Genomic DNA, 11,533 nt, shown 5'->3' on the forward strand with positions numbered 1-11,533 from the left:
AAAAATGCCTACAATCTAAAATAACTGACTTTTTTTAAGTGAATATTTTTATTGTTTCTTTTTAATTGATATACATTAATTTAACCTAAAAGTGAAATATATTGGACTTCATGTCCATTGATAGATAAGCAAGAAACGAGAAAATTATCATCCAGGCGTTAAAACCGAAAGTGCCGCCATTATCGAAACTTGACAAATAAAAATTTCTTATAAAAAATAATTTTTGAAATTTTTAATTACATCGTTGTAAATTTAGACATAATAATGTAAATAAAGTTGATTTAAATATTTAGTTTGCACTTTTATACATACGATATTAAATTAATGAATTTTATAATAGATTCTTAAACAGGCTTGATACTTTTATGGAACTGAAATTATGACCCCGCAGATAACGACACTTGGTTATAACGTCAAAAAATTGCCGGTCCCATGGATGACGTTATAAGCAGGTTAAACTGTACATGCAATTTAAATGTTAGATTCCAGTCGAAATTAACTCCTAGGTAATTTATTTCATTCACTGTTTGTAGTAAAATTGTTTAGAGATAAATTTTTGTTTCATTGATGGATATTTTACTGTTATTCCGAAATATAATTATTTTAGTTTTGCTTGGATTAATTGCTAAATATTTGGACTTGAAATACAAATTTGTTTGGTTTATTTTCCTTTGGAGTGCTTGTATCGCTTCCACTATATAATCATTGAAAAATTTTTGTTATAATATAAATTTGAAGTAATCCAAGTTTCTGTAATTGCTAAAATATCCAGTTCGTATTTAGTGCAAATTTTAACTATAATGACATTTTATTTTTTATTCCTTGACCATTCCAGTTTACAATGGAAACCATTTGATTATTTTTTATGGTTCTATTAAAATGATTATATTTTTGTTTGTCATGGTATCAGCTGTTCCTATCTATTTGGTCACTATAAGGATGAAAGTTGTTTACATAAACCAATTTACACAATTTTAAACTATATGTTATTTTTTATTGATTTATCATTAATATATCATTACGAAGTTTAACTTGATGTTTTTGTTTTCGCCATTCATAAAAAATTGGGAGTAACTTTTTCCTTCTTAATCTTGAGTTTTTGGTTAATTCTGGTGTCCATTTGCATGTCTTTCCATTCATTTGATGTATTTCTTAGTTGTTTCTTTTGAATAAAAGTATAGAAGAATTTATCACGGATTTGCTTATTATTAAATATTATTCTTACTACTATGTTAGGTTTCTTTGTTATTAAGTTTGTTTCTATTATATCAGATTGGGATATGTCATTAATATTAAGTACATTTGTCATAAACTTATATATTTCTGATGTAGATATAGATTTTTCAACAGGATAATTGTATACTATTACTTTTTTATAATTATAATCATTATTTAAAGAATCTATTTTGAATTGCATTAGTTCGTTTTCACTTTTTTGTTGTTCTAATTGTTGTTGTAAATTTTTAATTTCCTTCTCCATGTATAGCTGTTTTTCCTTAGACTCACGTATGTCATGACGTATATTTTCTATATCTTCTTTTATATAGACCATTTGTTCTAGTAGTTTATTATTAGTTTCCTTTATTAAATCAGATATTTTAGACCATAGGAGTGCTGTAGAAGTATCAAAATGAATTGCAAGATTTGTAACTGAATTTGCATCAATATTAGATGACTCACCTGTTGAACTCAATAAATTTTGCTGGTTAGACTCTCTTATTTCTTCTTGAAAATCACTATTTAACTGTATTCCATAGTCCGTAATGAGTTTTGAGCTTGAAGAACCTGAATAATCTTGTTTGTTCTCTGTTCTCGATCTTGTACGTGGCGGTCTTCCTCGCTTAACTGGGGATCTTTGCATAATGTTATTTTTTGAACTATTATTTTCTTCCTTTAACTTGAAGTATATAATATTAGTTTGCACTTATTTAATAATAAATTAATCAAACAGACTATTATTGGTCACTTCACTATCCTTATGTAAAGTTCACAAAAAAAGTCACTCGCAGCTTCGACATCCTGACATGCCCCCCCATACTCATAAAATTATAGATTAAATCATAATCTGTACTTTTTAATTATTCATTTAATAATGGAGAAAGTAAATAAGAAATTTGTTTTAATCTTAAAGAATAAATTTCTATTGCCAAATAGCCATCAATAGTCATTTTAAATTTATTTTTATAATTTTATCTATTTTGAATATTTTAATAAATATTAGAATTTAACTTGTAAAATTGATAAATGTTAAAGGTAAATCATTTATTGACTGAATTTTTCTTTCTTTGATTGATATTGTTTGGTCTATACATTAAAATACAAACACACTTTAAAACTTTAAAATTTTCAGTTACCTATTACTGATATTTTTTTCAGTGCATTAGTTAACTATGTGATAATTTTTTATTGAGAAATATTATTATTTGTAATCTAGTCATTATTTATTTATAATTGATATCCCGTTTCTATCTAAAAATTCTAATTTATTATTCAATTAATTTAACTATTTTTTTACATTTTATTATAATTGAATATATTATTTGAAAAAATTTTAAATATTTTTAATAATTTAAAGTTAAATTACTTTTTAAATTAGGCCACCACATGATTATATTCAAGAGCATGTGGAACGACCAATATCAGGAATTTTACAGCCTGCTGTAGATATTCCAATTGCAGATCCAAATCAAGTAAAACATTTAATTTTTTTTTTTTTTTTTTTTTTTTTTGATTCTGATGAAACTGTGTTGTAGTTTACTTTGCTTTATACAGACACACTAAAATGACTTTTTCAAACACTTGGCAGATTATTCATCTCTTTATTCAATTGGAATTTTATCCAACTGAATAAAGAGATGAATAATCTGCCAAGTGTTTGAAAAAGTCACTTTAGTGTCTCTATATAAAGCAAAATTTAATTTTTTTTATTTCTGTGAAATTTGTTAGGAATTGTTATAATACAGTAAATATTAATGAAGATATGATAAGCTTTTGAAAATATTGTCAGTAAAAATTTTTATTTTATTAATATAATTTAAAAGAAGAGAGTGATTTATTTTCAATAATTTAATTAAAAATTAATTTTTATTTTTCTCATAATAGTGTATATGATTTTACAAAATCTATAGAAAAAAATTATACGTTAACTTTTTTAAAAAACTGCTTATATAAGCACTTAAAATTTTTATATTTCATTAAAGTAAACTATTTTAAAACTTATGAAACGTGTTTTATGTACAATTAAATATATTTCAAATAATACTCAAACATTAAAAATGAAAACTAAAAAATATAATTTTGCACCCAATGATTAAACTGTGAAAATATAATTTATCCTCGTAATATCTGACGAGGTAATTTTGTTAACGCCACTCATGGAATAAAATCATAAGCTTTATACAACTTCTCACTTAACGGCTTACCTATGTTATGACTGATTGGACTTATGACCAGCTTTCCAGCACAGGGAATTCCCTTTCTTGATCTTTGTTGACAGTAGTATTCACTACATGAAGAATTTGCAATCTCCAAGATTACATATTTTATTTATAAATTTGTACTTTATTGTGCATTCCATTTGAAGGATTTAATAATTAATCTGAATGTTTTATTTTTATGAATGAACTTTAAACTTTTTTGTACATAATTTTAATCATTTTTGCAGATTGTATTTTTGTTTTGTAATATGTAAGAGATGCAAACGAAAACAAAGTTTTTTTAATTGTGCTGTTTCCAGAAGGATATTTTTAATGTTTTACATATTGAGGCAGACAAGCAGCCTCAAATGAAAGGTTGACTCCATTGTGGAACTGTTAATTTCCTTATGTTGCATGCAAAAGGACAACATAAGAAGACACCTATGTATTATCTACTTAGTGAATTTTTTAAAATTTTGTAAATTTTAAAAAGTTATTGAAGTGGAGTTTTTTTAGGCCTTTTCTTTATTCAGAATAAATGATTAAGCTTCTCATTTAACAAACAAAATAATTAAGTTTACTTTGAGAATAGTTAAATATCTAAAATACTGCAGCTATTAGAAAATCAGACTTTGATTGTTTATATCTAGACATGAAAAATATTCTGATTAGAAATATTTTAATCACTGTATCCATGCTGAATATCCAGAGTATTAGCAACCAGGAAAATTTCTGGAAAATTATAAAACTAAATGTAGTGAAAAAAATTACATATAGAGTTGATAGAAATATTATGGAAGAATTGAAACATAAATTTTATAATTTATCAGAATTCAAATATACAAAGCAAAAATGAATCAAACTTTTAGCATAGGTTTTGATTCACATCTACAAACTTTTATTCCAAATTACGTACAAAATAAATGCCCTTGCAACCAATTACTCTTCTAATATCTGTACCATTCTGACAAATGGTACAGATGCTTGCAGTATTTATCCAGTACTGGAAGCATTTTATTTATTTGTTAAAGAGTTCTAGTTACTACAGATTCCATCTTCACTTCCATTGATCATTCCTAGTCAGTGAATATCTGACCAAGATGATTGTACTTTTCCCAATCTTCTTACTCTTGATCTGCTCCTATAGAATTTTATTTGTTCCTAACATGAAAGTGCCCATTCCTCTGCCCATAAAATATCCTACTGTTGAGGAAATTGAACTATATTTATCTTGTGTAGAATTTTATCCAATGGCAATCTTATGTAAATTAATTAGAAGACACAGTCTGTCCAGAGTGGTATGGATGGAAATCAAAAAGATGCCTGTAAGACCAGCCAGTTTAATTTTAAATTTGTAATTTTAATTGGGTATTTTTGTGTTTTTTAAAGGAATTTTTTAAACTTGACGGCCATGCAGCCTAAAAAGAAAGGTCTAGTCATCAAATATTTGTATTCTGGAACACAAGAAGTGAATAAATGGCGGTTCCCATTTCTGGACAGACTGTGTCTTCTAATTAATTTATATTTAACTTAATTATTATAAATTTTCAATTTCTTCCTTAATTTATAGAAGTCAGCTTATGTCTGAGGTCTTGCCCTTCCTGTTTTAAGAAGTTTGACCTTTTGACAGTGGACATACTGTTGTGTTTGTTTTGCTAATGATTGTGTTTTCATTTGGAGTTATTCTAGTGTTGTTTGTATTCAACATATAATGCTAAATAATGTTTCTCAGGACCGTATTTAGACATTTATCATTGGGAGTATGTGGGGAGATGGAGCTGTTTTGGCAACTGATACCTATTTCTTATACCAGTAATACTTAAAAAGTGCCAGTCAAGAAAGCTGGCTCTCCTCTTCTATTTTTCCTATCCATCATGCCCCATCTTTACTGTTTTATTTTTCTTAATTCTGAAAAAATATATTATGTTGTTTTTGGTGGCATGACTTTGCAGACTATTCAGTGGAATAAGAGATACCTCTTAAATCTTTCAGTAGCTTTTACTCCTGATGTTAGTACTGAGATGATAGATGTTTGAGTTCTTTAAATGTGTGTTTTGCATTCATGTGTTTTTATTATTGAGTTTAACCTATCCAATGTTGAAATTTTTCTCCATTGTGTGTGGCTGCCATGTTGAATTTTTGTCAATGTTAATCTGCTGTTGTGTTTTACAACAGGAGTAAACATAGAAAACTTGCAGAACATGCACAAATAAAACAGACTTGTCAGTTTGATAAAATTGCCAGGACTATAATTGTAAAATTAATATACAGTTTAAGACTATACAATAAAGTGTCTTTCAATGTCCTTTCTTACATCTCAGGAAAATAAATCTTATGGCGGAGTCGACCATTTATTAGAGAGTGCTCATCTGTCTCACTCTGCAAAATGTTACAGGACTTCCAGTGACAGCACAAAATAAAAAATAAGTCTTGCAGTGGTTGACTTTGCTGTAAGACTTACTAGTGTTTATTTTATTTGTGCATGTTCTGTGCATTTAGCCTGTTGTATTTCTAAACATTTGTAGATTTTTATCCCTTATCTATGCATTCAATGTCATCTTCATTTTCAAATACAAAATCATTTATCTTTAAGATTATTGTTTAATGTGAAATATTCTACACTTGTCTAGGCCAAACTCCATTTGAATGCCAGTGGAGTAAGCGTGTACACAGGGCCGGATTAAGCCACTTTGGGGCCCTAGACATTTTCTTCTTACCGGGTCCCCCCCTCTCCCACAAGAAATAAAGCACACACCAAATTTAAAACCAAACCTAAATACTGTAATGTGGAAAACTAAAACAAATCTTAATTTTAGTTTTTCTAGAAAAGTTTGAACAGTTTGTTTATAAATTTAAAAAAATTGAAATTTATTTTATTAAATGTCTAACAAAAGTTGTTATACAATAACAATATTACCTTAAAATATCAATTGTTTAATTTAACGTTTTTGTTTAATATTTAAATAAATATTTTACTCATGAGAGATAAATTGACTAATAAAAAGGATAATTTAAATAAAAGCCAAGATAGTTTAAAAAATTAAGTACTGTATAAATAAACTTTATTTAAAAATTCTGTTTTCTAGTCTTTAATTCAGCAAAATTATCAATTATTTCATCATAATTAATATTATCCAAAGCATTTTGTTCGATGTATAAAACAGCTAAAGAATTTAATTTTGATTCACTCAGTGAGTTTCGTAAATAATTTTTTACACGTTTTAATACTGAGAATGATCTTTCACCAGATGCATTCGATATAGGCAAAGTTAAATATATTCGCAATAATATTTCTGTATTTGGAAATGTTGATACTATTTTTGTGCTCTTTATAAATTGCAGCATATCAGATGGCAACGTTAAATTTTGGCTTTTACAAATTAACTTAAATTGCAACAATTCCTCGTCCAATTCTTCGGTATCAATGTCGCCACTGTACCATTTTTTTAACAATGCGGTATTAATTGATATGTCTTCGTCGTCACCGTCAGCTATGTTTGTATGAAAAATTTTAAAAATTTCATCAATATCTTTGTAACTTTTGCTTCTAACTTTTAATTCAAAAGAGATTTTATCACAAATTACGTAGAAACAATTTCGCTTAAACATTTCTTGGCCCTGACAAAAACTTAGATTTTCCTCATCATTATAAGCATCATCAAAAAAACGTTTTCTTTTTTGGGACCTTTTTTTAAAATCACAATACACTTTTATTTCTGACGTGCTTAATGCCTCTGCTTCTATTTCCAGAAATGAACTTCTTAAACTATTAACGTAATCATATAAATTGTCAAAAATATTTACTGCAAACGAGAGTGGCAAAGTAGGATTTTGTAAGGATTGACTGCTTGCATTTATTCTGGAAAGAATTTTATCCCAAATAACTGTTAACAAAATGAATTCTAAAGTATTCATTTTGTTTGCTATTTTTCGTGATTCTTCTTTAACAGAACATTTCTGAGATTCGTCTGAAGATATTTCAAGAAGAGCACTTTTTATTTGGTCAAACCCAAAGCGAATTGCCTTAACTGCATCAGCTCTACAAGACCATCTCGTAGTACATAACTTTTTTACAGTAAAATGTTTATTATTTGCGGCAAAACTTTTTTCTGAAATGTTCCACCTATATGTAGAAGCCGAAAATAAGGTATAAATGATTTCCAGTAAATTAAAATATTTTATTGCCTGCAAGCATGATTCACTAGCACTATTTATTACTAGATTTAACGAATGCGAGGCACAAGGAACGTAATGGGCTGTTTCACTATGTTTTTTAATGCGGTTTTGGAGCCCATTGTATTTGCCAGACATATTTGCTGCATTATCGTAGCTTTGTCCTTTACAATTGCTAATATCCAGTCCTAATTTTGCAATATTCTGTAAAAGTTCATTTTCTAATGATTCCCCCGAGTGAGAATAAATGGGAATAAATCCAAAAAATCTCTCGATTGGGGTTCCATCTTCTGATAAATAGCGCAATATAAAAGTTAATTGGTCTACATGTGTTATATCAGGAGTAGAGTCAATTATTATGGAAAAATATTTCGCAGCTTTAACTTCTGACACAAATGTTTCTAACATTTTCTTGTTCAATATTTGAATAAATTCATCACAAATAGTTGAAGAAAGATAATTTACGTTGCCTTTTCCAGCTGATCCATATTGTTTTATATGCGATGCTAAAAACTCATCAAATTCTGCCAAATATTCTAGAGCTCCAATGTAATTCCCGCTTTGACATTCAGAAAAGAGTTCATTAGAGCCACGAAATGCCAGAGAATTTTTAGCTAAAAATTTTATTGTTGCTACTACCCGCAGCAGTACTTTTCTCCAGTATTTTTTTTTTTTCTAAATACTTTTTTTCAACTATAGTATCTACACGTCCCTCAACTGAATTTCTTGCTATCAAAATTTCAATAGAATGCCTATGATCAGTAGAACGTTCATGTTCTTTTACTCTTACATTTGCATTTTTCCAGTCCGAGTAACCTTCTGTAAAAGCGGTTCTTCTGATCGCAAACATCTTGCAAAAATAACAGTAAATTGCTTTACTTCTTGGGCTATATACTAACCATTCTCGCTCAATTTTTTCACCGTTTGCCTTGTTACGAGTAAAAATATTTTTCTTTAATGTCCGAGTTACAGTTTTTCCACCTTCCGTCACTACTTTTTTAGCGGTATGTACAAGAGAAATATTTGACGATGGTTTATTTTTAAGCAAATAACTTTGCTTGTCTGTTGTTAAATTTGAAGGCCATAACAAAATGTCCAAATTGTCAAAAATTAAAATATCATTAACGATATTGGATACACCTTCTATATTTTGTATTTCTACTTCATTAATTGCATTTTCGTTTTTATTCTCAACCTCTGGTATGTCTTTGTCTTCTATATTTTTCATTTCTACTACTTCAATTGTATTTTCATTGTTTTCTGTCTTTTCTACTTCTACTTCTTGATTTTCACTGTTTCCAGAATATTCACCAACGTCCTTTTCGTTAACCTTTACTTCAGGCTCAACTTCCACATTGATATTGTCTATTTTTGTATGAATAACATATTTTAGCAGAGCATTTCTCTGTTTATTTGCTTCTTCCTCCAACTTCTTCTTACACTTTCTTTTTTCAGAACCCGAAGCGTGATGATAATTCATTTTCTCTAAAATAAAATAAAATTTATACTTTAACAAGCTCAAATAATCAAATCAAGTAAAACGGTAAAACCGTATTTGGGACAAGACTACGTCTCGGAGACTCACTGTGGTCGTTCGGAAACAGATATTTGTGGGTCCGCCAGTAACCGTCACAAATAACAACACGGAAAAAAAATTGCACACGATATATATTCTTTTAATTCTTTCTGAACGGGGTTCTTTTAATACACCGACCTACAGATTTTCACTTCAATATATATACAGGGAAGTGAGTTGCCTCCTATTAAGTTTACAGGGATATACCGCATGCGCGCGTAACATAGAACAACCGAATAAATCTAATGACTAACTTAAAACTAATCTTACATCTATCTTAAAATAATGAGGAAAAAAAGGATAGACTTAGGAAAGCAAAGGTACGATAGGAAAGTAAACAGAAAGTACCTGGGTTCAAGTCGTCTGATCGATCTCCTTAACGATTTCCGTCCTCAAAATCGCGATTCCTTCTCTTTCTCTAGTAAACCATCGGTTCGATGTCTGAATTCTTTCACTCTTCTAGTATCCGATGGATCCTCGTACCTCTTTCTGTGTTCAGTCTTGGCAGGGTTCTCTCTCACGACTGCAATCTCCTCTCTTCCACCCTCTATCGAGCTTGAGCGCAGCGTCCGACGTCTGTTTGTTCCCAGGTCCAACTAAAAAAGTCCACAACTCGTCTCTCACGTTGTCTTGGAGTTTTACTTCCTTTGTCTATCTCCTCAAATTCGGGGAAGTCTTAATCTCCTCCTCCTTTGTTCAACTCTCATTCTTAGAAAGGGTAATCCTCACCCTCAAGCAGTAACGACTTATGTAGAAATTGCTTTGAGACAATGGAAAGGAAGTTAGAAAATAGAAATGAAAGAAGAAAATAGAAAAAAGTAAAGAACTTACGAACTATATAAAGACTAAAGTATGGCTGACAGCCACACACTACTAAACGGAATCATTTTGACGCTCAAGGCGGGTGTCGTTCTCATTCTCCAATCGTCTTTGGAATCTCTGCTTTTGGGCGCGATCGTTCAAACTTTGCCAGCCATGATGCATTTTCGATGAAATTAACCTATCCAATTTCGAAATTTCTCTTCGTTTCGTGTCGGCCCGGGTTGAATTTTTGTCGATGCGTAACGAAAATTTCCCGTTTTTGAAAAAAATAATCCTGGCTATTGTATCGTCCGAAATTACTTTTTTATTTTGCACAAACAATATACAGTTTAACCCAATTATAACGTCATCGGATGTAACGACAACTCTAATATAACGTCAAATCTTTATCGGTCCCACGATTTTACTATACTAGATAATGTTTAAAAAAACCTAGTTGTAATGACACCGTTTTAATGTCATATTTGAAGCACTCCCAAATTTACAAAATTAGATTACAAATTTTATTTAACATAGATGAAACGTGTTCAGTCCTAAGGTCAGAGTTCACTTCTTAGAATGACTGTGGGTGGTACTCTCCCCCACCTGACTTCGGTGGGGTAAGGTGGCTGTTTTGCCTGTCTGTAGAAGAGGGTCGCCATTTTGTATCTTATTTTGACTCGGTTCTCGGTCCCCTGACTACCTACGAGTCTGGATTTCTTTATGTGCAAATGATTTGGGCACCTAATACTCTGTGCCAAATATCAACTCTCTGTTAATGTTACCCAACTCTCGACATGTACTCCTTCATACCTCTAAGCTGGTAACATAAACTGGCGGTACGATTATATAAACAAGACATAGTTTGTCAAAAATTATAAAATTATTTTAATAATGGTAAATGACCTACCTCTCAACCTCAACTTGTCCTTACAATAGAAAAATAAAGAATTCAAAATTCACACTTACAACTAACTACTCACTGTTAAACACTAGGAGCGCCCCCAGCTATTATTTAAATTAAAAATATAATTATTATTGTCACAAAATGACACTGCTGCTATTAGATTTACAGTCATTGAAAAACCTCCTTTAGGGTGCCCTAGCGATGATTTTCAGCTATTATTTAGTACAATTGAGTATGTTATTATTTTTATTTGCAATAGGAATTTATTATTTACTAGCTGCAAGGACCCGCTTCGCTGGGTTTTTATTTTTATGTAATATAGTTTTTTTTATATATATAAAAGACTGTTTTTCTAAGTAATCTAGAATCTAGCTACAAAAACCCGCTTCGCTGGGCAAAAAGTAACGATAATAATGATTAAGATAATTACATTATAGCTAATCTTACTTGTTTTCACAAAATGCAAGAATTAGGTCCCCCGTTTCCAGACTAATTAGAGAATTTTTACGTTTAGTCAAACGAACAAATTTCAACGTTTCTGGAACGTTTTCAATCGTTCTATAATCAAACCAATTCGAATTTTATGTTCGAATTTAATTCGAACAAATTCGAAAAAATCGAACAAAACATTCGAAATAGAAAGCCACTTTCAACCACTTT

The 11,533-nt window shown here is 29.8% G+C and overlaps 2 protein-coding genes and 1 pseudogene across 2 annotated transcripts in view; 1 reads left to right on the forward strand and 2 right to left on the reverse strand.

Moving 5' to 3' along the window:
• LOC111625258 (mitotic checkpoint serine/threonine-protein kinase BUB1 beta-like) overlaps positions 1-3,958 on the forward strand; it is a 77,804-nt gene extending 73,846 nt beyond the window's left edge. The window contains exons 17-18 of the mRNA XM_023368362.1: positions 2,597-2,690; positions 3,950-3,958. Of these exons, the coding sequence (XP_023224130.1) occupies positions 2,597-2,690; positions 3,950-3,958 (103 nt within the window). The remainder of the gene's footprint in view (positions 1-2,596; positions 2,691-3,949) is intronic.
• Positions 3,959-6,475: 2,517 nt separating this feature from the next.
• Positions 6,476-7,408, reverse strand: LOC111625252. The gene has a single exon (XM_023368352.1). It carries the CDS (start codon positions 7,329-7,331, stop codon positions 6,483-6,485), a length of 849 nt encoding a protein of 282 aa, XP_023224120.1. The 5' UTR covers positions 7,332-7,408; the 3' UTR covers positions 6,476-6,482.
• LOC111625259 lies at positions 7,340-8,817 on the reverse strand (annotated as a pseudogene).
• Positions 8,818-11,533: the final 2,716 nt, after the last annotated feature.

The sequence above is a fragment of the Centruroides sculpturatus genome, unplaced genomic scaffold (genome assembly GCF_000671375.1).
Source record: "Centruroides sculpturatus isolate CEXI.00-Female unplaced genomic scaffold, Cexi_2.0 scaffold393, whole genome shotgun sequence".
Taxonomy (NCBI): Eukaryota; Metazoa; Arthropoda; class Arachnida; order Scorpiones; family Buthidae; genus Centruroides; species Centruroides sculpturatus.